The 26,811-nt window shown below is 39.1% G+C and overlaps 1 protein-coding gene across 13 annotated transcripts in view; it reads right to left on the bottom strand.

Moving 5' to 3' along the window:
• The window catches only part of HELZ (helicase with zinc finger), a 131,840-nt gene that overhangs the window by 40,193 nt on the left and 64,836 nt on the right, over positions 1-26,811 (bottom strand). For all 13 annotated transcript variants that reach the window (XM_059670034.1, XM_059670042.1, XM_059670043.1 and 10 more), the window contains 6 exons: positions 20,976-21,159; positions 19,153-19,381; positions 12,204-12,408; positions 4,353-4,404; positions 3,161-3,351; positions 700-907 (listed from right to left, as the gene is read on the bottom strand). In XM_059670034.1, coding sequence (XP_059526017.1) covers positions 700-907; positions 3,161-3,351; positions 4,353-4,404; positions 12,204-12,408; positions 19,153-19,381; positions 20,976-21,159 — 1,069 coding nt within the window. The remainder of the gene's footprint in view (positions 1-699; positions 908-3,160; positions 3,352-4,352; positions 4,405-12,203; positions 12,409-19,152; positions 19,382-20,975; positions 21,160-26,811) is intronic.

Raw genomic sequence — 26,811 nt, 5'->3', positions numbered from 1 at the left:
AAAATAGAGTAGGCCCTGGCCGGTGTGGCTGTTAGTTTGAGCATCGTCCTGTACATGGAAAAGGGTTTGATTTCTGGTCAGGGCACATACTCAGGTTTCTGGTTCGATCTCCAGCTGGAAGGTATATGGGAGGGCAATTGATTGATGTTTCTCTCTCACACTGATGTCTCTCTCTCCCTTCCTCTCTCTTAAATCAATTAAATAAATGTCCTCAGGTGAGGATTAAAAAAAAACAAAAAACACCAACATATATATATATGGTGGCTAATTTTCCTTTATTTACAATTCTAGGAGACAAGAGACTATGACTTGAATAAGAAACAACTAGTTTAAATCAACTATTGCCACAGTAGTGTTAATGTTTAGTATACAACAAAAATATCTTGGACTAACAAAAATGTTTAACAAATAAGGGCTTTCTGTCTCAATATTAAATGACTACCATTTGAAATACTTTAAATATTAAAATTTAATATTTTTTCAGGAAATTAGTAATGCCAATCATAGCTGGTAGGTTACAAGCAAATTTTATATCTGTGTATCTTTGAGAGAGAATCCACAGTTTTTATGTCAGATTTTTCTCCAAGAGGTCTATGACCTATAAACAAGTTAACAATCATGCTGTTAAAGGAACTTTCTATGTTGATACAGGTTGGCATATCATCAGTTTAGGAACATGAGACCAGCAAAGCAGCTCACCATTTCGATGTTGCTCATGCTGATCCTTCTCCTGATGTGGGTTCTGTGGCTGCCCTATGCTGACAGGGGGATGATGCCCAAGGCCATAAGGTAGAGGAGACCCCCGTCCATGCGTCTGTAAGAGGTTCATATTGTAGGCCATTGCTGCCTGATGTGTAATGATTCGAGGATCAACTGCAAACCTACCCTGGTATCCTGTCCATGGTACCTAGGTTATCACAAAAAACAAAATAACTTCTTTATATACATTTTGGAAGGCAAACTGCTATAGGAAAAAGCAAACTCACACAGAGAGGTGTTAATTTTATCAAAATGAATAACCAGTCAATGCTAATGCTAACAATTGACAGAATTACTGCTACATCTCAACTAGCCTGAAATGGCTCCCTGAATCTTTAGTGTATAAGGGAAAATATATCACTTAACAGGTTAGAAAGAAACTGAGAACTTAAAATTGGTAATTATTTTTTGAAGCATTAAATCATCTTATAATCTTGAATCATTTCCCCTCAATCTGAATGTATACATGTCACAGATTATCCTGAAAATTATCTTTTAAAGTCCTAAGTGAATTGTTACAGTGTTTAATAGACTGAATAAGAGAACAGGGGGGAAAATTAAGAAAAAATTTAGTCTAAGGAGTCTCAACTCAAAAAATAGGTATTCCACCTTAATATAAATAACCCAATCATTTAATGTTCATGTATGATATAGGCAAAATTTTAAAAGGTCATTAATTTAATCAATGCTTTTGATTAGTTCAACTCTTCCTTTAAATACAGAAACAGAAACTTTCTTTAGGTGTGTGTATATATGTATATAATCCCTGTATATTAACATAAAAGGGATAAATACAAATGACATCTGAGCTACCTCACTATTATTTTATTATAACTGCTAAATGCAGACTCTGAGAAATCTTATATAATAAAAGCCTCTTTGACCTAGTAAAATGAAATATAAATCCTAAGGGACTTACTATTTAAAGCAGATGATGTATAATGTTGCCAGGCTGTCTGGGAAGAAATAACTCAGCTAAAATTGAAATCTGTGGGGAGTGGGCATGAATTACGTATTTCTTACTGACAGTTCTTCTCATTGGCTGCTGTGACTGTGAACGATCATGATCAATATGGCTAGAAATGTTTGCAGCTTGACATTTTTCCACTTTGGGGGTGTGGGCAGGGGTGCCAAAGATCCTTGGCAATGATCACCTCTGCCTGAAATTACAACACTTTCCTTAAGTGAAAGAAAGGTTTTCTAGGCTAAAATTCCTGAATTTGGAAATATTAGTATATCAGAAAATTAACAAAATTATTAAAATATTCAGTATGTTAAAGGAAATAAAAATGGGGTTTTACACAAAATGGAAGCTCTCTAAAGATTAGAGTCTTAGGAAGGATTTAATAATGTTTTTAAGTACCAATAAGATTTCATAAGGTGTGGATTTCTCTGATAAATTTAGATTCAAGGGAGTTAGACTAATCTAACCTTCTTTGCCTTCTCCAAAGAACTATATTTCTTAGGAAGAGTTAGTGAATTATCTATATATATAAAAGCCTAAGCAACCATAATGATTGAACAACCAGAATGACCAGTCGCTATGACATGCACTGACCACCAGGGGGCAGATGCTCAATGCAGGAGCTGCCCCATGGTAGTCAGTGCGCTCCCACAGCCACCCTTCCCTGGCTGGCCAACCTCCCATGGTCTCTCTCCCCAGCCCCGGGCTGGGACGAGGAACTGGGAGTCGGTGGTGGTGGATGCGGCCCCTTTCCCAGGGGGGCCGAGGGCCAGCTCCCTCCTCGGGGCCGGTGGCCAACCTCCCATGCCCCATCCTTCCGCCAAATCGGCCTGCCGCCCACCTGCTGCGGTGGCAGCACAGCGGCGAGGGAAGGAGGAGGGGGGAAGTGGGGAACCACACGTTGGTGGTGTCAGCGGCAGGCGTCTGTTCCTTCCGCGCCCAGACCAGCGACCATCACCTCCTCTCCTGACCCTGCTGGGGCCTTGGGGCCCTGATCACCCCAGCCCGGATCGCCGGCCAGGCTTAGGGTCCCCACTCATGCACAAATTTCGTGCACCAGGCCTCTAGTACAAGAATAAAATGCAAAAGATCCAAGAAAAACATCACTTTACAAAACAAGAGACCAATTTACTAGCTCTGTTAACTTTTGGCTCAATTTCCCAGTAAAAATATTTTAAAAGAATACAAAGGCTTCTCAATCAAAATAACCAATTTACAGATTTCTTCATAGCCACTGATAATCTAGTAAGCAAAAATTCACATTTCTTCGGTCATTTCAAAAATTAGAAGGTTAAAGATAACAACTGCTTTAAAAGAAACTTACAGGCATTGAAAAGTTTTTATAAAAAGCTGGTAGGACACTATATGGGACAGTCACTACTTTAGTGAAGCCTATTTTATTTTATTCAATAGAAAGTATCTCAAACATCCACTTACAGGTAAAGGCACCGACATAACTACATTCCCTCCATAGACAGCAGGTACATAAAGAATACTTGTCCCAGTGTGAGGATCTATTCTCTGGACAGGGCTTGGAGATTTTCCCAAATTTGGATGAGGTCCAAGAGGGGGTGGAGGAGTATATGCTCTAATAGGATTGCCAATAAGAACAGAAGGATTGGGTTGAACTGAAAAAAAAATAGAGAAAGGGTATACTCACTAGCTGTACATATTCACCTACACAAAAATAATTCAAATCATCCAACAGCAAAATATATTTCCCAAGTTTGCCACGAGATATCTTATAATCAAAGAATTATTAGTGTGGAAGAGTAATGCATATTAAAAAAACATAACATAACCATTTTAAAATATTCCCTAAAATTAGCTTGAGATATGCAAAGTATTTCTTTTATAAACTAGCATATTTTTAAATGTCTTCTGAGGCTGGAGATGTGTCCTTCAAGAGAGAAAACCATGCGCACACCTACACTCTCAGTAAACATTCCTCCAAGACTAGGAAAATATATACAAGTCTTCAGAATAAAGTTTTGACTTGCAATTGTAATAAAGCCACATACAAAATGAAGTATAAACCATTATTATTTTAAAAGCATAATTCTGCAACATTTTAAATAACTGATATAAACTTTATCTTGAATTCTGTATGACCCAACATTTGTAGGATATAAATATGTTCCAAAAACTTAGGTTACATAGAAGGCTTAAATGTTTTTCCTATTTCTGGATATATACTTTGGTACCTACAAAATTACCCCTTATAAGAAATGACATATGAGCCCTGGCCATGTGGCTCAGTTGGTTGGAGCGTCATCCTGTACACTAAAAAGTCAGGGCACATATCTGGGTTGTAGGTTTGATCACAGGTGGGGATGTGTACAGGAGACAACTGATCAATATTTCTCTCTCATACTGATGTTTCTCTCTCTTTCTAAAAATATTTCTCTCTCAATAAAAATATTCCCTTGGGTGAGGATTAAAAAAGAAGAAAGAAAGTAATGACATATGAATAGAATAGTTAAATGAGTTCCAAAGTGTCCGTGTGTCCATGTGTGTGTGTGTGTGTGTGTGTGTGTCTCCCTCTTCCCACCTTTCTCTTTCGAATAATGAAATCTGTGGTAAATACCATATCATAAAAGTGAGTTTTCATAGGGCTGTTTCCACTTACCAATTCCATCATTCTGGAAATGATCATTCTGGGTATGTTGGAGGCTTTTCCCCTTTAAGGAAAAAAAAACACAAAACACATTTAATATTAGAGAACAATACCAGTTCCTATGCAAATCACATGTATACAGCAACAATTAAAATGTAAAGACTACAAGCTCATAATAACTATTAAACTGTTCTGAACTTTTTTTTTAAATATTAAAGTCATGGTGTTACATGTTCTCAGCTCCAAGTTAAGGATATCTAAAATTCTTTTTTCATAGTAATCTATATATATAAAACCCTAATATGCAAATAGACCGAACGGCAGAACAACCGGTCACTATGACGTGCGCTGACCACCAGGGGGCACGCACAGACTATGGCGGGCATTGGCCGTGGTGGGATGGTGGAGCAGGTGAGCGGGGGCGCCAGACCAAGGTGGGGGGCCGGTCTCTGTCATCAGGGCAAGCCTCTGGTAGTTACTAAAAATTCTTTGCTCCCACGCACCGTGGTCCTGCCTAGCACTTGCACCTGCAGCTGATGCCGGAGCCACTGCTCATACCTGCTGCCGGAGCCTAGTGCCGGTCCCGATTGCTCGGCACCACCAGCGGGTGCGAGTGGTGGCTGCCAGCCCTGATCACCCAAGGGCTTCTCCACCACCTCGTTCCTGAGGGGTGATCGGGACAGCAGCTACCACTCGCACCCTCTGACAGCGCCAGCCCTGCTTGCACCTGCTACTGGCACCGGCCCCAATCACTCCGCACTGTCAGCAGGTGCAAGCAAGGCCAACACTGTCAGCATGTGGGAGCGGCGGCGGCGAGAGCAGGGCTGCCGGCAGAGAAGGGGCCAGAGGGCAGCGGCAGGAGGGGCCAGGCGGGGGGGCAGAGGATGGGCAGAGACCCGCCCCTATGCCCATCGCAGCCTCGTGGACCACAGTTCCTTTCAAGGTGCATGAATTTGTGCACTGGGCCCCTTGTTTTTTATAAAAAGAAACACGCAACCAATACAACTTAAACCTAAATTCTATTCCTTTGCAGTTTCTCTGTAAATTTTGTATGAAATAAATAACAAAATGTAAAAGTTGTATTTCAAGGAAAAAATATTAGTCTTCAATTCTTGAGGATGAGAACCTTTAAAACATGGCCCTAGCTGGTTTGGCTCAGTGGATAGAGCGTCAGCCTGCGGACTGAAGGTTCCCGGGTTCAATTCCAGTCAAGGGCACATGCCTGGGTTGTGGGATCAATCCCCAGTAGGGGGCGTGCAGGAGGCAGCCTATCAATGACTCTCTCTCATCACTGATGTTTCTATCTCTCCCTCTCTCTCCCTTCCTCTCTGAAATCAATAAAAATATATTTTTAAAAAAACACAGTAACATGAATGTAACTATAGTTTGGGAATGACAATAATTTGAGTATGATTCATGGCATCTTCAAGTGTAAAATTTACTGGGAAAAAAAACAGAAAGATACACTGATATAATGTACTTAAGAGAATATACAAATTTTCCAGAAAGCAATTTGGCAATACCTATTGAAAGCATCCAAAATGTACATACACTTTAACCCAGTAATTGCACTTCCAGAGATGTCTCCAAATGAAATAATAATGAATTTGGCACAGATGTTGATCACAGCATTGTTTATACATGGGATGATATGTTAACAACCTAAATGTCCATCAATGAAGGATTTACAAAGTAAGCAATGGCAGATTCATATAATGGTATACTAGTCTACTGTTAAAAATGATGACTTTGGCGCAGAAACAGTATTTGAAGAGACAATAGTTCTGAATTTGTGGACTTGGCTAAAAAAATTCTTTCTCTTTCCATTGGCTAAATGTAATACATAAAGCCTTTAAAAAACACAAGCAGCACATTATACAATTTACCCTTAGACACATACAAATTGCCATTTGTACATTATATCTGAAAACTAAAGGGGGAGATAATAATATCAATAGCAAGAAGAAAAATCCATTCTTGACTAGAGCAAAAGTACAGTGATGCTTCATTTATCTCTGTCAGCAACATTAAATATTCAGATCAGTACTAAACATCAAAGGTCAGTTGGTTAGTTATGAATGTGAAAGGACAGCTAAGTTCTAACTTTAAAAAGTAAAAAAAAAAAAAAAAAAGAAGTCAAAATAGAATCATATTTGATTCATTAGCCAGAAGAGAGTCTTCTCAGTGATTGCCACTAGCTATAAAAAACAAACTTCTGAGGAACAGAGAAGTGATGAGAAAGGAGGAAAGTGAAAGGAGAAGATGGCAGGCAGCAGAGCTGGCAGAGAAGGTGGGAAGATCAGAAGCAGAGCAATTAGAAGTGACAACAAGAGCAGTCAGGGGCACACACACTGACAGAGGAAACAAGAGCCGAGGACATAGAAGATAAGATAGTTCTAAGAGGGTAATAAGCCATTTAGATTTCTTAGTCTCTAAGAACCCATCAATCAGGGGCAACTGTGTAGTATGTGAAGAAAACACAGGGATTTAGGCAGGGTGGGAGCAGAATGGCCCCCCAAAGATGTCCACACCCTAGTCCCTAGGACCCTTGAATATGTCATGTTATGTGGCAAAAGAGACTTTGCAGATATAATTAAAGTTATGGACTTAATATAAGATTATCCTGGAGCATTTGGATGGACATAATCTATTCACATGAACCCTAAAAGTAGAGCAATTTCTCCAGTTGGGGTCAGAAGATGCAGCAGAAGGAAAGGAAAGATGAGGTGGAAGGGGAAGTCAGAGAGGTTCTAAGGGAGAGAAGGCTCTGAGATGCGGGGGCCACATGTGAGAACTGGAGAATCTACACTAATAAAAGAGAAACATGGTAATTGGCGTATGACCGCTACCCTTTTCATTGGCTACTCAGCGAGATATGCAAATTAACTGTCAGCCAAGATGGCGGCCGGCAGCCAGGCAGCTTGAAACTGACATGAGGCTTGCTTGCCTCAGTGACGGAGGAAACCAACGTTCCCTGCCTGCTGCTGCAGGCCTCTGAGCCTGCAGTTTCAAACATTGTAACAAATACCGCCAGACTTCAGCCAGCAGATTCACAACATTGTGAGCAAAGGCCAGAAACCTACTTTCAGCCGGGAGGCCTAAGAGCTGGAGCCAAGCCTCAAAGCTAAAGCTGGCCTAGAATAAAAAAGAAAAAAGAAAAAAAGGAGCAGTTGGGAGCTTCAGTCCCAGCCTGAAAACAGCCCTCAGCCCCTCACCCAGACTGGCCAGGCACCCCAGTGGGGACCCCTACCCTGAAGGGTGTGTGACCAGCTGCAAACAGCCATCATCCCCTCACCCAGGCTGGCCAGGCACCCCAGAGGGGACCCCCACCCTGATCCAGGACACCCTTCAGGGCAAACCAGCCGGCCCCACCCATGCACCAGCCCTCTACCCTATATAGTAAAAGGGTAATATGCCTCCCAGCACCGGGATCAGCGGAGCCATGAGGCCTCCCGGCACCGGGATCAGCGTGACAGGGGGCAGCGCCCAAACCCCCTGATCGCCCTGCGGCTCTGTGTATGACAGGGGGTGGGGCCACAACCTCCCTATCCACCCTGCTCTGTGTGTGACAGGGGAAGGCGCCCCAACCCCCTGATCAGCCCTGCTCTGTGCCTGATAGGGGGGAGCTCCCCAACCCTCCCTCCACAGGCCCTGCTCTGTGTGTGACGGGGTAGAGCCATAACCTCCCCATTGGCCCTGCCCTGAGTGTGAGAATGGCGGCACCCCAACCCCCTGATCGACCCTGCTCTGTGGGTGATAGAGGGCGGTGCCCCAACCCCCTGATTGGTTCTGCTCTGTGCGTGACAGGGTACAGAGCCCCAACCCCCCTGATGGGCCCTGCTCTGTGAGTGACAGGGGGCAGTGCCCCAACCCCTGAGTGGCCCTGCTCTGTGCATGACAGTGGGTGGCGCCGCAACCTCCCTATCGACCCTGCTCTGAGCCCCACCAGGGGCTGCACCTAGGGATTGGGCCTGCCCTCTGCCACCCGGGAGCAGGCCTAAGCCAGCAGGCCATTATCTCCCAGGGGGTCCCAGACTGCGAGAGGGCACAGGCAGGGCTGAGGGACCCCCTTCTCCCCCGAGTGCACAAATTTTTGTGCACCGGGCCTCTAGTAGGTAATATTCAGAAATGGAGCCTTTGAAAAGACCAAAGCATTATTTTATAGGTTTTAGTTTGTGAGTTGTTTTTCACCATCTAGCCTCTGAATAGTTTTTATAGTGTATGAATCTGTTCAATTTTATCAAAGCTTCCAAACACTGCTCCCAGCAAGTGCCCTAGGAGGAAGCAGAATGAAGACAGGGATATTGGTTTTCTCCCTGCTAATTGTGCAGGTGCCCATGAAACAGACATTGTTATAAATGATTCCTGGAGGGAGTGAGGCAATGAGGATTGGCTAGATTACTCTCTCTTGCATCCCCTAACATTTTGTACCTTTGCTAAACCTTATCACAGAACTGATTATCTTAGTGAGGAGAATAAAGTTATTTGCTAAGCAGCAAAAGGTATGTTTTGTTGACAAACACAGCCCTGAGGTAGCAGTTCCTGGAACATTTTTAACCATGATCCAGCCTTCTGATTATTTTATCTATATGAAATCTTACTTGGATTTTAAAACTTAGTCTAACATTGACAATACTAATTTTTAAGATTTCTTATGCCCAGAACTGTGTTGAAAGTTAAACATTAATAAATCTAGGGGGAAATCATATGGCTTAGTATCATGTTTTCAGAAATAGCACCTTTTTCTAACAATGAAGTAAGTTTTCCTTTATCAAAAAACTCCAGCACATAGAATAAATCATCTAGTATTTGTTTCAAAATTTTCTAGTCGGTGTATGTGGTGGTGGTGGAGTGGAGGAAATAGAATATAGATGAAACAAGATTAAGTTAATAATTAATGAAGTTGAATAAGAAATTTGTTATACTATTCTCTATTTAAGTAAATGTTTGAAATTTTCTATAATAGAAAATTAAATAAAAAGGGACACCAGTGCAAATTCAAACCTCAAAACAATTTCATGGAAATAAAAAAGAATATGGGGAGAGGAAGGAGGTAAGGTGATAGAAATAACCTTTGGTTCACAATACCTCAGTTATTTATACTACTGATTATTGCATATGACATAAATAATAATTTACAATAATCAGGTAGATAGATGATTTGGTGAACCACTGTGCTATTGATATAAGAATAACAGATACTATCTACTGATTCAGTGAAGATTCTCTAAAAAGTTTTTAAAATTGGGGAGGTGGCTGCTTTGGACTTTAATTACACAATTTTCTCATTGAAAGAAAAAAGCCACACTACTGGCTGCATCATACCCATTATTCACTTATCAGATACTTACTGAGCACCCACTATGTGCAGAAAGTGGGGCTAGACTTCAGGGAGTTTATGGTTTTGGAAGAGCAAGTGGATTCAACAAATATTTTCTTCACCTTTCAAATAAAACCAGCCCAGCGGTTTGGCTCAGTGATTAAGCATTGACCTATGAACCAAGAGGTTACTGGTTCGATTTCTGGTCAGGGCACATGCCCGGTTTGCTGGGTTTCAGGCTCAACCCCGAGTAGGGAGCGTTCAGGAGTCAGCCGATCAATAGATGTGTTTCTCATCAATATTTCTATCTCTCTACCAGTCTCCCTTCCTCTCTCTAAAATCAATAAAAACATATTTTAAAAAAGCAAATTGCAGGATCTTGCTTAGGATCAGCAGACATTTGCTATGATGGCTTGAATCTAGCTGAATCTAAAGCACATTAATTGATGCTCACTTTGCTCAATTAAAGGAAGAGTTTATTGTATTTAAGAATGTGCAAAGGGTAGAATGACTTTGCAACATTTTAAATAAAAATAAAATGTAAACATGTCTACCTGGGGTCCTTACTCCTCACATACCCAAAGCTTAAAGCCTTTTGCATAAACTCTTTCTTGAGCTTCACTCACTCATCTAAAAAATACTTCAAAGCACCTAGGATGAGCCACATGTTGTACTAGGCACAGAGGCTAGAGAGCGGTAACTAATACAGGCAAAAATCTCTGCCCTAATGGAGCACATGTTCTAGTTTTTGACATGTCTCCCCACTACCTCCACCCACTCAGTAGACCCCTAAACAAGATCTGGCCATTACCCTCCAACATCTGCCACTGGAGGCTAATTTGCTTATCTCTACTTCTCTAGCACCTACCATAATGGCTGACATGTAGAAGAAACTTACCTGTTTGATTAAAACTATATATTATTTATTAATAGTTTAAGCTTTAGAAATCTAGAAGGTTCATTTAAGTAAAATTCTTAATCCCCTAGTAACCCCAAGTCACTAACGCATTATTGTACACTAGAGGCCCGGTGCATGAATTCATGCACCAGTGGGTCCATCGGCCTGGCCTGTGGGATTGGGCAGAAACCGGCTCTCTGACATTCCCCAAGGGGTCCCGGATTGTGAGAGGGCGCAGGCCAAACCGAGGGACCCCACCAGTGCACGCTCGGGGCCAGGGAGGGACGTGGGAAGTTGGCCAGCCAGGGAGGGACCGCAGGAGGGCTCCAGGGCATGTCCGGCCCATCTCATTCAGTCCCGATTGGCTGGAACCCAGCAGCAAGCAAACCTACCGGTCGGAGCGTCTACCCCCTGGTTGGCAGTTCACGTCATAGCGACTGGTCGACCGATTGACTGTCTGCCCCATGGTGGTCAGTGCACATCATAGTAAGTGGTTGAGCAGCCTTAGCATATCATTAGCATCTTACACTTTGATTGTTTGAACAGCCGATTGGTGGACTGGACACTTAGCATGTTAGGTTTTTATTATATAGGATTAGGTTCATTTTTATTAAACTAAGAATATACAACAGTATATTACATAGAAAGTAGTTCTATTTTCGGCTTAATACCGATTTAGCTAAAAAACTTTCCAGATAATAAACCATTAATTATTGCTTACACATTAGGTTTTACGTTTTTTAAATGAAGCCCAAAACTGACATACTCTATTAAATACACCAAAACACTGGAACAAATACTAAACATGTCATTCTCACAACTTTCTGTCCTAGATGATAAGTGAATTTTTTTTTTCAGGCAGTATAGTAAATAAACCAGCTATCTCTGCCCAAAATAACTATGGTTCAAAAGTAGAAATGGCTTTGACTTTCCCACCTCCACTTCCTCTGACTGGATTACTTCTTATACAACAAATACAGGTCAAAATCAACTAAAGTAACCTTCAAGAAGTTGGCCAAATTTTCTCACTGTGGCAAATACCACTTGAAATGAACTAGTATTGAAATGAACATGTCTAGTATTGTAGAACATACAAAGTGTGCTCTCAATTAATTTTGGCTGATCAATTGCAAGTAACATGGCCAATGCTCAACTATCCACATGGACCTAGAATGATGGTTTTTGTTATCCACATAATAAATAAGGATTTCAAAACAGATAACTCATTTTATAGAAGATTTGTACTTCTAGGCATACTTAATCAAGAAAGGATTAGACCTATTTTCTTCACACAGATATCGTTATGTTATTCCTTACAAAAATATGTTTTTAATAAGTGTGCTAGTCTAGTCTTTTAAATTTGCTTTGTATTATTCACACCTTGCTAAAATAAGTCTATCAGTAGAGAGGGCTAGGATATTATATTATTCAAAGGACACAAGAAGAAATCAGGTAATTGAAAACTTTTTGAGGATGACCATGACATTAACCATGGCTAAACACCATACTGTATTTCCACACTAGACAACTTCCTTTCAGAAACTATTTGCTGAATACCTAAAGTAACTAGCAGCTCAATAAACCTTTGACACCTCTGCACTTTTCTCTCACTTTAGCCTCTTCAAATTTCATTAACAGGCTTTACCTTGGGGGGTGATTGCTGCAGCTTGTTGGCACTTCCTGAATGCTGCAGTCTTAGGGCCCGGGGGATAAATTCGGGTGCCAGTGGATTCAACACATATGTCTTCTTTAGTTCTAAAGCCTCTAGTTGAGCTTTGATCTGTTCAAAAGTGATTCCGTGTAGGCTATTATTTTCATGACACAGGGCAATAAACCGCTCCCAAAATTTCCTACAGAAAAGATTGAAAAGATCAGTTTACTATTTCAGTGGGTGAGAGCACAGAAATAAACATAAGCTACTGAAGATCATTTCAAATTTCCTTCCCCCACCCTAACTCCTCAGGTTCGATATTCATCTATGATTCAGATATAATCTTCCCACTAAGTCATAAAACTTCAGAGGTTGATTCTGAAATGAGAGCCATGTCTAGTATGCTCTCAATTAATTTTGGCTGATCAATCTCAAGTAACATGGCCAATGCTCAACTATCCCCATGGACCTAGAATGATGGTTTTTGTTATCCACATAATAAATAAGGATTTCAAAAAACATAACTCATTTTATAGAAGATTTGTACTTCTAGGCATACTTACATATACATATATGTACACAGATACATTATATACACATACACATATCATATATATCACACAAATACACATGCACACGCAAATTAAACTAGTTTAAATTATAGAGCCGACATAGCCTGGTGCTGGATAACAAAGAAAAGCCAACTCAGGACATAAATCTGATACACAAAGTAGATAAACCCCTCATGAGGATTCTTAAGAAATAACTAGCTATTCCTGTATTTTTCTCTTACTTAACAAATGCTTGTCACAAGCACAAGTTATCACATTGATTAAGTTGAGTTAAATTAATTATGAAAAATACAGGAAGTTGGAGCACTAATTTTAATGCTGATTATTCATTTCCTAATCACATTAATAAATATTAAAGGAGAAAAATACATTCAAAACTTGTTGCAGTTGTATACTGTTGCTCCTAGAGGTGTGAAAATTGATCTCTAATATAAATAAAATATTAAAAACAGATTATAAAAGACAACATATAAAATGTTTAAAAATTTTAAATGACTATTGTAAATATGCATGCCTATCTTTAATATGAGGTTCAAATAATGTTTTATTATGCTATAAAAGACATGTGAAATGGATTCCCAAGTTGGTATCCTTGTGTCCATGTGGATAGCAGGTAATCAAGATGGCTTCAAGAAGCATAAGTGAAAAGGTTTATATTATAAAAGTTAGCATATGAATGAAAATTAGGTTATTAATATATTCATAAAACTTTGCAGTTTGATTTCAAAGTATGTTTCTCTCACCTATGCCTTCTACCATCTTTTCTAATTTCTTAAAGATGAGTTTAAAAGATGGGTCCTGAAAAAATTTAAGGCCCAAATGCCAACAACAGGAAAAGTAGAAAATGCTACAAAATATTATCATGTATTCTTGACAATAAGTCATAAAGGCTAACAATTTAGTCATTCAGTTATAGGATGTGTGTGTTTTTAAGAAACACACACTAAAATCTGCTCTTTATTTTTTATTCTTAAGCACTCTTCTGAAGGAATCAAGAAATTTTTTCCCTCATAGTCTAATAGCTAAGGAAGGACTACCTTTAATTAGCACTCAGGATCTAAAAATCCATAAACTTTCCCACCCTTTTGATTTAAAAAGCCACAATATTCAACTGTATGAATATTTATCAACACAATTCTACTACATGCTGTATTCAAAAGGAAGTTTTCGGTCTAATTGATAAAATATCAGTTTTATAAGAGTGTCATTTCATATCTGTATGAAACCTCAAGACACACTAACACAACAAGGAGAGAATGGATTGGCTTTTATTCTAGCTCAGTTGTTAATATCAATTTCTTACAATATATTTTCAGCTTACTTGGCCAAAATACTAGAACTTTGCTCTATTTTCAAGCTACCTTTTAAACTCCATACTTTCTTCCTATACTGCCCTCACTGACCTCAAATGCAAGGAACAGGAGTTAAAGTCCCTTCAAACAACCTCAGACTCAACAAGAAGCTAGTAGCTCCCTGACAGTCTTTGTCTGCAAAAACTCAGGAATCTCAAAGCAGCAGCCTTTACACTGAAAGTCTCCAATTCAGAAGTAATACTAAACACTGTAAGTTAATCAAGTTAAACTAGTTCTGAAAGTAACCTGAAATTTCCATTTGAAATCTCACTTCTATTTTAATTGCCCCATTGATATAGCAAAATTGGTCAAGAGCCTGGATTCCAGAACTAGACTGCTTGGATTCAAAGTGGCTGTCATTCATTCAGTAGCTGAGTGACTTCAGGCAAATTACTTAACTTCTCTTTGTACCTCAGTTTCTTCATGTGTAAAATAGGGCACCAACAGTATTATTATTAAACTTTTTATTATTGAAATATTTTATTATCAACAGTACTATATTTTATTATTGAGAAGACTTCTCACTTTTAAACTTCTCAGAAAAAGATTTTTATTCCTTTAAAAATTATTTGTTTTAAAGCTAAAACTTTTCATTTTTTCTCTCTTTGTAAAGGCTCAAGACTATTTGCACTGACCTTGAATTCCTTAATACTTTAATGAAGCACTATGCATGGCATCATAAGACATTTCTGACCACTTAACTGAAAGATCAATTGAGAATTTCATCTACGCTCAAAATGAGAATAAGAATTCACCACTAAGGCTTCACCAAGTCTTAGACACTCCCTAAAATCTGAACCTATTTTTTATGTTAACAATTTTTTCAAGTGTGTCTCTACACTTTAAGTATTTCAAAAGACATAACATTAGTTTTAATCACTACATGGACACAAAATTTGGTTTTATTTTTTATGGTTCAAGGATCACTGATAAAACATTGAAAAATCACTTGATGTCCTTAGGTGACAGAGAGTGTGTGTTTGTGTGTGTGTGTATGCAGACACACATACACACATCTCTACACATATGTGAAATACAGTTATATCTCACAGAGTAAATGGAATTTGCAAATAAAGAAACTCAGCTAAATAGAAGACCTTCCCCAAACACATTGGTTTGGAGACATGTATGACTCCCCTCCTTGCCTCTCTCCATTTACAGATTTATCCTGGGAAAGGCAGGGTAAACCAGTGAGAAGAGCTTGGGTTTTCAAGTCAATCTGACATCTGTGTGAGTGAACCACTTAACAGCTATGTGACCCTGGCAGTAATTTCAACTCTCTGAATCAGGCAGCCCATCTAAAATGAAAATAAAACACCCACATTGCAGGGCTGTCGGGATGACTGAACATGGCAAAGTATGCAAAACACTTAACCTAGCACCTGGCACAGAGAAAGCTATCAATAAACAGCAGCTATCCTATATAATAAAAGAGTAATATGCAAATTGACCCTAATAAAACTACCAGGAACGACGGTCGCTATGATGAGCACTGACCACCAGGGGGCAGATGCTCAACGCAGGAGCTGCCCCCTGGTGGTCAGTGCACTTCCACAGGGGGAGCTCCACTCAGCCCCAAGCAGGGATGATGGCTGCGAGCACACAGTGGTGGCGGGAGCCTCTCCCACCTCTTTGGCAGCACTAAGGATGTCGGGCCTAAGCCATCAGTCGGACATCTCCTGAGGGCCTAAGTTGGCAGGTGGACATCCCCCAAGGGGTCCCAGTCTGCAAGAGGGCACAGGCTGGGCTGAGGGACCCCCCACCCCCAAGCACACGAATTTTCATGCACTGGGCCTCTAGTAAATAAAGTACAACAAAAAAGATTATATAGTCGGTTGCCTTCTAAAGTGATAGTATATACACAGTAATTATTCCTTGAAAACTTGATCACTATTTAGAAATATCATATTAGTGTTTTTTTAAATAACAAATGGGCGAGAGGGTGAATGATTAGATCAAATTATAAAAAATGTATGCCTCCATTTTTATAGTACCTAAGAATCATATTATGATCTCCAGGTTTACTTGTATTGTGAAGTTAAATTTCTAACAAATTTAGAAAGATTAAAGCATAAATATCCATAGTCCTCAACCATCAGCTCTTGGATGCAGTGGTTCTCAACCTTCTGGCCCTTTAAATACAGTTCCTCATGTTGTGACCCAACCATAAAATTATTTTCGTTGCTACTTCATAACTGTAATGTTCCTACGGTTATGAATCGTAATGTAAATATCTGATATGCAGGATGGTCTTAGGTGACCCCCGTGAAAGGGTCGTTCAACTGCCAAAGGGGTTGCGACCCATAGATTGAGAACTGCTGGAGTAGAGCCATGATTAAACAGTCCAAATAGCATAATCAACATTCCTATTTAGCTATTGGTCACATGACTTTTTTCTCCCTACACAATATACTTACTTCTCTGAAAGTATTTTGCTTAGCTTACAAATTAATTTGTAGTTTCTCGAATACCCCAGCTTAGCAGTAAGAAATAAGCAACCAGTAGAATTGGCTTCAAGTTAAAAATTAAGAAACTAAATCTGACAGCATGGCCTCAGAAAGAATCATTCACCCATTTGCTCTGAGAAAGTAACGGTTTTTATCAGAGATGGGGTGAAAATGCTGATCTCATACAATTCACAGTCCTTAGGAAGGGGTAAAGATTTTTAAAAAGTGTTCATGTTGGTAAATATTTGAGGTTATTTATAAGGAGAATCCAAAACACATGCGGCTCAACATTATTTTTTTACCTATTCATTCACCCAACAGTTTTTAGTTAGTTTTAATACATGCCATCCCATTTTACACATGTGTTTTAATGTATTAAATTCAAATCAAACTATATGTATTCTCACGTTTATCAAATAGTAAACAGAAGAAAAATGATACAATATCACAGCAACATTCCACCTACATACACTTTCAATAAACAATAAAATAACTAAAGTAAAATTATCGGGAGGAAGGCCAAATTAATATGCTTAATTTTATTAATTTGTAACTTGAAATTAATATATTTCCTTCCCCAAGTCTTTGTCATTGCTAGCTAAAAATAAATGGATATCTATATTTTAAATATGAAATCAAACGTATTTTACAGCAGAATTGTTTAGCTATACATTCATAAACCATTGAAGTTGTGTGCTTTTGTTGTTGTTAATCCTCACATGAGTATATTTTTCCACTGATTTTTAGGGAAAGTGGAAGAGAGAGGGAAAGACAGAGAGAAACATCGATGTGAGAGAAACACATAGGTTGGTTGCCTCCTGCACGAGCCCTGACTAGAGGAAGAGCCTGCAACCAAGGTATGTGCCCTTGACTGGAATAAAACCCAGGACCCTTTGGTCTGAGGCTGATGCTCTATCCACTGAGTCAAACTAGCTAGGGCCATTCAAGTTTTAAAAGGTTATTTTTCATAATGTAACCATAAATTAAAGCTCCTCTTGATCCCTTTGTTAATGGTTTTCCCTATAAAGAATATTAACTTCTTTTGGAGTCCTAAACTCTAATACTTGCAGCTTATTCTTAATGGTCTCAAATGGTAACCCTTTCCATAGAATGCTTTTTTGCTGCTGAAATAGAAAAAAGACAGTAAAATATTGCCATATCTATATTGCAACAGAAAGCCTAGTTTAAAGAGGGCCACTTCCTACTTTAATTCTAACATATCAAAAAGGCATATTTAGAACTGTCTATATCACTTTCTACTATTCTGAACTCATTTTGACAGGTACTACAATACTTAAAAAATTTTAAGTAGACCTGGCCGGTTTGGCTCAGTGGATAGATTCAGCCTGCAGACTGAAGGGTCCCAGGTTCGATTCCAGTCAGGGGCATGTACCTTGGTTGCGGGGACATCCCCACTAGGGGGTGTGCAGGAGGCAGCTGATCGATGTTTCTCTCTCATTGATGTTTCTAACTCTCAATTCCTCTCCCTTCCTCTCTGTAAAAAAGTCAATAAAATATATATATTTTTAAAAAATTTTAAGTAATCCCTACCATTTTTTTCATAAAATAATATTATAAATTTCTATTCTAATGATTTTTTGTTAATGTTAACATAGTTTTTAAATACTGCAAATGCCAAGTCTTATATTGCTGGCTTCATGCAGTTAAAATCCCTGTTAACTGGTATAAATCAAAAGTGTATAGAGAAATTTTTTATGTTAACATTTTAACAGCACTTTAGTAGAAATAGTTACTATGACTACAAATCTAAGGAAAACCAACAATGATATCCAAAGACAAGTAACAAACAACTTTTAACCACCCTGATTTTCAGAACCTTTGGATTAACCAGACAGGAAAAATTATTTACATTAGGAAGCCTTGAGAGAAAAATGAGTGGAGAAGGAAATTCATCAAAATGAGCTGAAATAATAATGAAGGGAAAAAACAGTATCGATATAAAATGTCATTTCCATCAAAGAGACACACACAAAACACCCACTCAGGATCCTTGTATTAGCTGTTCCCTCTTCCTGGAGCACTTTTACCCCAGGTCTGCACAGCGCACTCCCTCACCACCAGTGTTAGCTTCTCAGCCCGGCCTCCTCTGACCACACTATGACAATCACAAGCCAGCCCACCCCACCAGACCCGTCATTCCTAATTCCCCTTAATGTGCTATTTCTCTTCCATTGAACTTCCCATGTAAAATACAACACTATCTTATTTTGTTTATTGTCAGTCTTCTTTTCCTCCCCAATAATATGTAAGCCCCTCAAAGGCAGAGATTTTTGTCTATTTCATTCACTGACCGGTCTTCAGTGGCTAGAAGAGTGTTTAGAACATAGTAAGCACTTGAGAAACATCTGTTGACTGATGACTGGATGAATGAATACACAATTAAGTATAAAATAGACTCAAAGCAATATTTTTTTGTGTTCCTTCTGTTTATCAGGTAAAGTTAAACTTGATTTTAATTAGCCAAGAGGTCATATAAATAAATGTACACATAGGTATACAAATTACTCTACATTTTCCCCTTTAATTTCTCAAATCAGGAACACATAATTACCTGCATCTTCCAATGGAGCACAGAGCAATGGGATCACCTACCACAGCAACCAGGGACTGTGCTCTTGTGATGGCAGTGTTGAGAAGTTTGTAGTTAGATAAAAAACCATAATCTAAATCCTCTGTGGAATCTTCCAGCAGTTGTTCTTTCTTTTTAATTGGTGTCTGTTTATGTTTACAAGTATGCCTTGTCCGTACTGTGCTAAGAAACAAAACTCTGAATTGCTTTCCTATTAAAAATAAATAAAAAAGACTTAAGATTGTTATTCTGAAGGACTGATAAAATAAAAGCATTTCTTTCTGCCTTTTTTAATGTTATTGCTAAATGACAGGTATTGGCAAGGATGTGGAGTAACTGGAACTCATGCACAGCAGGCGAGAATGTAAAATGGCATATAAAACACTATGGAAAATAGTATGGTGGTTGCTCAAAAAATTAAACATAGAATTAACATGATCCTGCAATTCCACTTCTGGGAATCAATCCAAAAGAATTAAAAGCAGGGACTCACACAGATATTTGTATACCCATGTTCACAGCAGCACTATTCAAAATAGCCAAAAGGTGAAAACAACCCAAGTATCCATCAACAGATGAAAACATAAATGTGTATATACATATATACATAAATATTATTCAGCCTTAAAAAGGAAAGAAATTCTGACACAGGCTACAACCTGATGAACCTTGAAGACATTATGCTAAATGAAATAAGCCAGTCACAAAAGGACAAATAGTGTATTACTGCACTCAAATGAAGTACCTAGAGTAGTCAAATTTATAGATAGAAAGTACGATGGTGGTTGCCAGGGGCTGGGAGGAAAAGGGAAGTGTAATGAACACATAAAAATGGTTAAATGGTAATTTCTTTTAAATTTTAGTATTGCTGGAACCAGCCTTAGTGATTCCGAAGTCCCACTCAATACAAGGAACCTTCATTAAAGCAGGGTCATCTAACCTCTTGCTGATTCCATAAGGAACCCTTATTGAATATAGTTCGTACAATAAATTTCTAATTCTCTTGCTTATAGTAACATGTATATTCCCTCTTTTCTATGACAGACCTCCAAATATTTGAACACAGTTTTCACATTAGTCTTTTCTTCTGTAGGCCAAACAATCCTACTTCTTTCGACCACTCCTGACTCCCATGTGGCAGTTTCTATAGCCAGATCTCCGTTGGGTGCTTCCTAGTTTACTAGTTCTATTCCTTCTAAAATGTACCCAAATTCTGTGTGATCTGGACAACATGTGGTACAAGGGAGTTATTTTTCCCCATATTTTAGAAATTATATTATTCTTACTATTGTATATTACCATGAAACCTGAGATTGTACTAGGCTTTTTCAGCATTCACATCATAGTGTTGTTTCATTATTTAAAAGCACAAATTTTATAGCAACTAGTTGCTGGTAACCATTCACTGAGGAAAGTCTGTAGATGGAAAACAAGCTGTGCCTTTAAAAATGCATTTAAGCAGAACTTGCTTGCCAGGTACAAGTTTGTAAAAATCTTTATGAACAAATTAGTTCTCAGAATGTAACAACAGTAGGCGTATGCTACAGATAGTGTGTGTAATTTATACAATTACAGTCATAGAAAAAGTTAATTTGTTCATACTTCTTTTATTTGGATATAAAAATCTAACAAACATATAAATGAGCTCAACCTTTAATTGCCAAATTTGGCATTAAAGAACTTGATATGAAATGAAGACATAATTACTTCTCCAGGAAAGAGATCTTGAGAATTAAAAATCCAATGTGCACACACTTTAAGATTTAATCATCTGAATAACTTAGTTTGTTTCAATTAATACTCACCTTGAACATTTAGCACCCTTTCTACATTAACATCAGATAATCTCTTTTTTCGAAGTTCAGCACGTATCCTAAACACTTGATCAGCATATGGAGTCACCACACCGATACTGCCATCATCTAACTTCCCCCATGCTACTGGCCATTTCCTTCTTAACTCTTCCACACGCTCCACCACTTCAAATACCTTTAAACAAACATACATACACATATTAAAAGTTACGCAAGTGTTTAGAGAAAAGAATATGGTAACTGAAATAGATGTATAAGGATTCCATTTTATCATTTTAAAATTACCTCTAAATAAGAAGAATGCTTTGCTTTTATAAACACATTGAGAATTAAAACATTTTATTTACATTCCAAACAGTAAATTCTATAATGCACCCAGTGAAAACATGAAAATGAGACAATGTAATGGCAACTGGCCCCTCCCTTTACCCAGTCTCCTCCGTTCTTAAATAAGGACAGGTTTAAGTTCCTGTGTAGGAAGAAGGACAAGGATATGGCCATAAAACTGACAACCCCATTTAGGAAAACAGGGAAGCAAATCCTGACAGTCTCAGTAGTTCTCAGTCCACTCTCTCCAGATCAGGCAAAAGAACCTAACCACCAACTAGAGATGCCTAGAGTGAGTGCAACCATTCAGTCTCAGCAGTGCAAGGTCTGGCACTGCCCTTCCTCCACTGATATAACTAAGCAGAGCAGCCAGCAGCTGGTACCTAACCACTGCTGGGACTAGGACAAATTTGGATCAGAGACAGACCTTCAGAATTCACTGTTATCTAGCAGTACAACTTCACCCAAGCCATTTCATGAACCTTGCAATAAAGTAATGGCATATTTTACCCAAATGAATATTTTAGATGCCATTTATTGGGCTCTTAATGTAGGTCAATCTATTTTAATTCAATGAATTGATCAAACCGTTTCAATGCTTAGCACAGTGGGAAATACAATAATTAAGAAAACATGTTCCTTGCCTAAGAGATTACTGTGCATTTAGAAAACAAATTCCCAATTAAAAATATATATATAACACAAGCTCAATAGAGGATCAGACAAGAGTCTAGAGAGGAAGGAGAAATATTTTTAATGTCTTTTAAATATATTATTTATTTATTTACTGCTAGAGGCCCAATGCATGAAAATTCATGCACTGGAGGGTGAGGGGGGTCCCTCAGCCCGGCCTGCCCCCTCTCACAGTCTAGGAGCCCTCAGGGATGGGAGGCGACCCGGCGATCAGGGGAAGGTGACTCCCCCATCACACCTCTGCTGCTGCCACTGCCTGCAGCACAAGCCTCGGCCAGCCCTGTCTACCTGCGCCTCGGGCCAGCCCTGGGCGGCTGGGCAGCCACCATCAGCAGCTTGCCTGTTCCTTGGGCTGTGCCTGCTTGCTTGAGCCTCAGTCAGTGGGGGGGTGCAGGAGGACCCAAGGTCCCCAGCGGGGCTGAGGGAACTAGGCACCGCCATCTTGTGGCTGTGGGCGCCGCCATCTTGTGAGGGTGTGATGGTCAATTAGCATATTCCCTCTTTATTATATAGAATTTACTAATAGTATATAAACTGACAGCATTAAATATAGTGAGTAAAATTTGACACTTTTTATTCCTTTCAAGAACTTGAAGATTATTGAATAGAATGTAGTTCCCACTTCCAGATACAAATTCAATGGATGATAGTCACCGTACTGTTATGATGATATAACAGCAAGGGCATCAAATACACAGACTGTCCAAGGATTCTGAAGAACAAACTGGGCTGAAGATATGGTGATCTCATTGTAAGGAATAAGACAGGTGGGTCTGAGTACAAAGGAGGTGAGTGAAAATTGACAGATGGTAACTCAAATCTACAGAAAGAAGTTAAAAGAACCAGAAATAGTAAATAAGAAGGTTAATACAGCAAACTCTCAGAGTCCTTAAAGGCATAAAATTATATAATTGTAACAATGTATTGCTGAGTTGTAATATACATAAGTATAATATAAAAAACAATAATAGCACAAAAAAGGGAATAGAGAAATGTAGGAGTAAAGTTTCCATATCTTATTAGAATTAAGTTAGTTTAAATCTGAAGTTGATTCTGATAAGATGTATACTGTAAGACATAGAGAAACCACTAAGAAAACAAATCAAAAATCATTAATGAATAATTAAAGGAATTAAAATATGACAAATGAAAAATGCACTTAATGCAAACAGTGGTAGTAAAAGAGAAAAGAAGGGCCAAAAAACACATGATATAGAAAACAAAAAGCAAAAGGCAGAGGTTAAGCCCATATCAATAATAACATTATTAGTAAATTAGTGGACCGGTGCACAAAACTCGTGCACATTAAAAGAGAATTAATAAGTGGAAACATTTTAATATTGCTATTTGCCCTTTCTCTATAATAGAAGTGTCAGAGATGAGAGAAAATTAGTAAAATGTATTTGAAAATCTCCCTCCTGTCAGAGTCTGGGGTGTGCCGTGGGACCCAGAGTCAAGTTCCCATCCACCCACGCACGCCTCAAAATCATGCGAGACCCAGACCCGGCCAGCCCCACACCCGTCAAGCCCCGCAGGGTGGAGGGGCACAGCCTCAGGTCCCCCGTCAAACTCTGCCAGGCAGGGGGTGCGGCCTCAGGTCCCCTGGCCCCGGTGCCAGGGTGAGGGGCATGGCCTCAGGTCCTCCGGCCCTGGCGCTGGGGCGGGGGCATAGCCTCTGGTCCCCCGGCCCAGCCTCAGGTCCCCCAGCCTGGGGCAGGGGGTGCGGCCTCTGGTCCCCCGGCTCTGGCATGTGGGCACAATGACCATTTGCATATTAGCTCTTTATTATATAGGATTTATTATGTAGGATGTAAGCGATTTAGACAATTTGATCAAAAGGAAATTCTTTTTAGACTAGAATTAAAATAAAAACATAAAAACACGATGCAATGATTTGGTCTATAAGAGACATACTTTAGATTCAAAGGTAAAGATAAAAGGATAAGAGTGAAAGGGTGGGAAAACATGTCATGCAAACAGCAACCATGAGTTAGCTGGAGTAACTATGCTAATATTAGACAAATTGATTTTAAAACCAAAAACAAAATGTTACCAGAGATATAGATGGACATTTTAAAATAATAAAAAGGTCAATCCACAAGAAAGATATAACAATTATAAATATATGTAACAACTAACTACAGAGTCCCAGTATATATAAGGCAAAAAACATGTCCCCTCTCTGCCATAAGTTCCATCATACCTGGTGGATTTGTTTTTTAATAACTGTACAAGTCTTTCTACCTCTCACTTATCCCATCTTAATTGTTTCCATAGCTCCTCTCTTCACACTGAATTTCTCAAGGTTAAGAATCATGTATTGGTGCTTAGTGTTTAAATTCTGCTTCCCTCCATCCACCAACTTGGCATTATATTGAGACCATTTCATTATTATAGAATATGAGTACAGTCAGAATCAAGAAAAAGAAAAAAAAGGGCCGAAACCGGTTTGGCTCATTGGATAGAGCGTCGGCCTGTGGACTGAAAGGTCCCAGGTTCGATACTGATCAAGGGCATGTACCCTGGTTGCAGGCACATCCCCAGTAGGAGATGTGCAGGAGGCAGCTTATCGATGTTTCTCATCAATCTTTCTAACTATCTCTCTCCCTTCCTCTCTGTAAAAAATCAATAAAATATATTTAAAAAAAAAAAGAAAGAAAATAAAAGGGATGACCTTTCTCACTCTTTTATTCTGCCATGTTAAGCGTGTGAAAGACACAAATTCATATAATAGACAAACACATGATATAAAACAAAAAAACATGTTCCCCAAAGGACAATTATACACAACAAAAACGATGTAAATATTCAGCTCCAGATTCTTTTACTTTTAATTTCATCCTCTGTTCTAAGATCCTTATGACTGTAAGTCTGTGTGAGTCAAAAGTATTTTTATAATGATGAAATCTAAACCATTCTCAAATCTCATAATGTCCTCCTAAACTTTAGTCAGAACCTCTATACAAGAAAAAAATCTCATGTTTCCCCTATTGATGTAACTGGTACCACTTGCTTTAGAACACTTGCCTCTCTCTGTCAGCACTCACCCTACCATGGTTGGTTTCCTAGATCTGAGTTTCACTTATACATACTCTACCCTCAAAAAAAGTCCAAGCATGCCTACACTGGTATTCAAAACTTGAAAATCTTGCCTATAAACCAATGAGCTTCTACTCCTAGCCCAAGCAATATCTATCCCACTCTATCAGCCCCAGTGAACAAGGATTAGTTTTTGCCCCTTGAAGAAAGAGCCTCCAGGCTCTTTTCACTGGAGTAACTCACTGGGCTGAAGAAAGTGACTAAACAACCATGATCTAGTTAGTGGTGAAGTTCAAGGTGGCTTCACATTTCTCTAAAGTTACATAGTTAATATTTAAAGTTAACACAAATCTTTGTGTTTAAAATATGAAAAATATTTCTTTATCCAATCCCCCAAATTTTTTTAGTATATTGACAATCTAGGGCAGTGGTCGGCAAACTGCAGCTCGCGAGCCACATGCGGCTCTTTGGCCCCTTCAGTGTGACTCTTCCTAAGCCTTAGGAGTACCCTAATTAAGTTAATAACAATGTACCCACCTGTATAGTTTAAGTTTAAAAAATTTGGCTCTCAAAAGAAATTTCAATCGTTGTACTGTTGATATTTGGCTCTGTTGACTAATGAGTTTGCTGACAACTGATCTAGGGTGATGCACCTTATTTACTCTATAGCTTGCAGGTTTCCTGGGAAACACACATGTATGTCCCCATGAAGGAACAAGTGGCCCTGGCTGAGAAGCTGAGCCTCTGGCAAACACCAACCCTGCCTCAAGATTACAGTTAGGGCTCAGCTCTGACCCCTGGTGGCAAGGCAGGACCACCAAGCCTGCTAGAGTTCAAGCTTGCCTCTCCCTGTCAGCACTCACCCCACCATGGCTAGTTTTCTAGTTTCTAGGTCAGTGGTTTGCAACCTGAGAGTAAAAGTAATAAAGAAAAACCTAGAGTTATTTGTCAATATTTCAAACATTTAAAGAAAAGTTTACCTTTTCTTAAAATTAAATGGCACAGACTAACTGAAATGTCAAGTTTCTTGGCTTTCAGCTAGGATTTTATCAAGTGGGTGCTATTGATTTTCTTGTACCAACTTCTAACTACAGGCCTCTGATCAATTTTTTAAAGAAAAGTGAATTACTATTATATCATAAAAGCCATGTCTTTGAAAATAAAATGAGTAAAGAATGGGACTTAAGGAATAAAGCAAGATGGATATCGTAGATCAAGAGCAATTCCCCCAATGATTAACCAGGAACCTCCTCCCAGCCCTTCTCTGGGTTTCCTGAAGTCCAAAACTCCATGCACTGTGATGACCAGAACTTATCTAAAGGGTCTCTGGCTTGCTGGCCCCTAAAGACTTCACCAACTTTTTGTCTGCTGCCTGATCTGACCCCTCATACTACTCACACTCTTCTGAAATTAAAGTCACATTGTAAGAGGACCATATAAGTGGTAGCACGTAATGGGTTAGCAACATCATCACCTCAGTCTGTGTGATCTCTCTGGAGCACAGAATTCTGCAATTCAAGTCTTACTCACTTAAAATGATATGTCATTTGAGTATGCACTATAAAATATAATCATAGTCTATTTTAGATGGCTAACAATAAACCTATATAATAAAAGGGTAATATGCAAATCGACTGAATGGCCAAACAGCAGAACAACCATCCGGACGACCATCCAGGACCACACTATGACACCCACTGGTGCCAGGCCAGCCAAGGCAGGTGCAATGCAATTGGTTGGTGGCCCAGCCATCACCCCATAATCACCC

This window comes from Myotis daubentonii, chromosome 16, assembly GCF_963259705.1.
Source record: "Myotis daubentonii chromosome 16, mMyoDau2.1, whole genome shotgun sequence".
In the NCBI taxonomy this organism is placed as follows: Eukaryota; Metazoa; Chordata; class Mammalia; order Chiroptera; family Vespertilionidae; genus Myotis; species Myotis daubentonii.
Note: the sequence above shows the minus strand (reverse complement) of the source record. Positions and strands in the feature narration are given on the sequence as shown.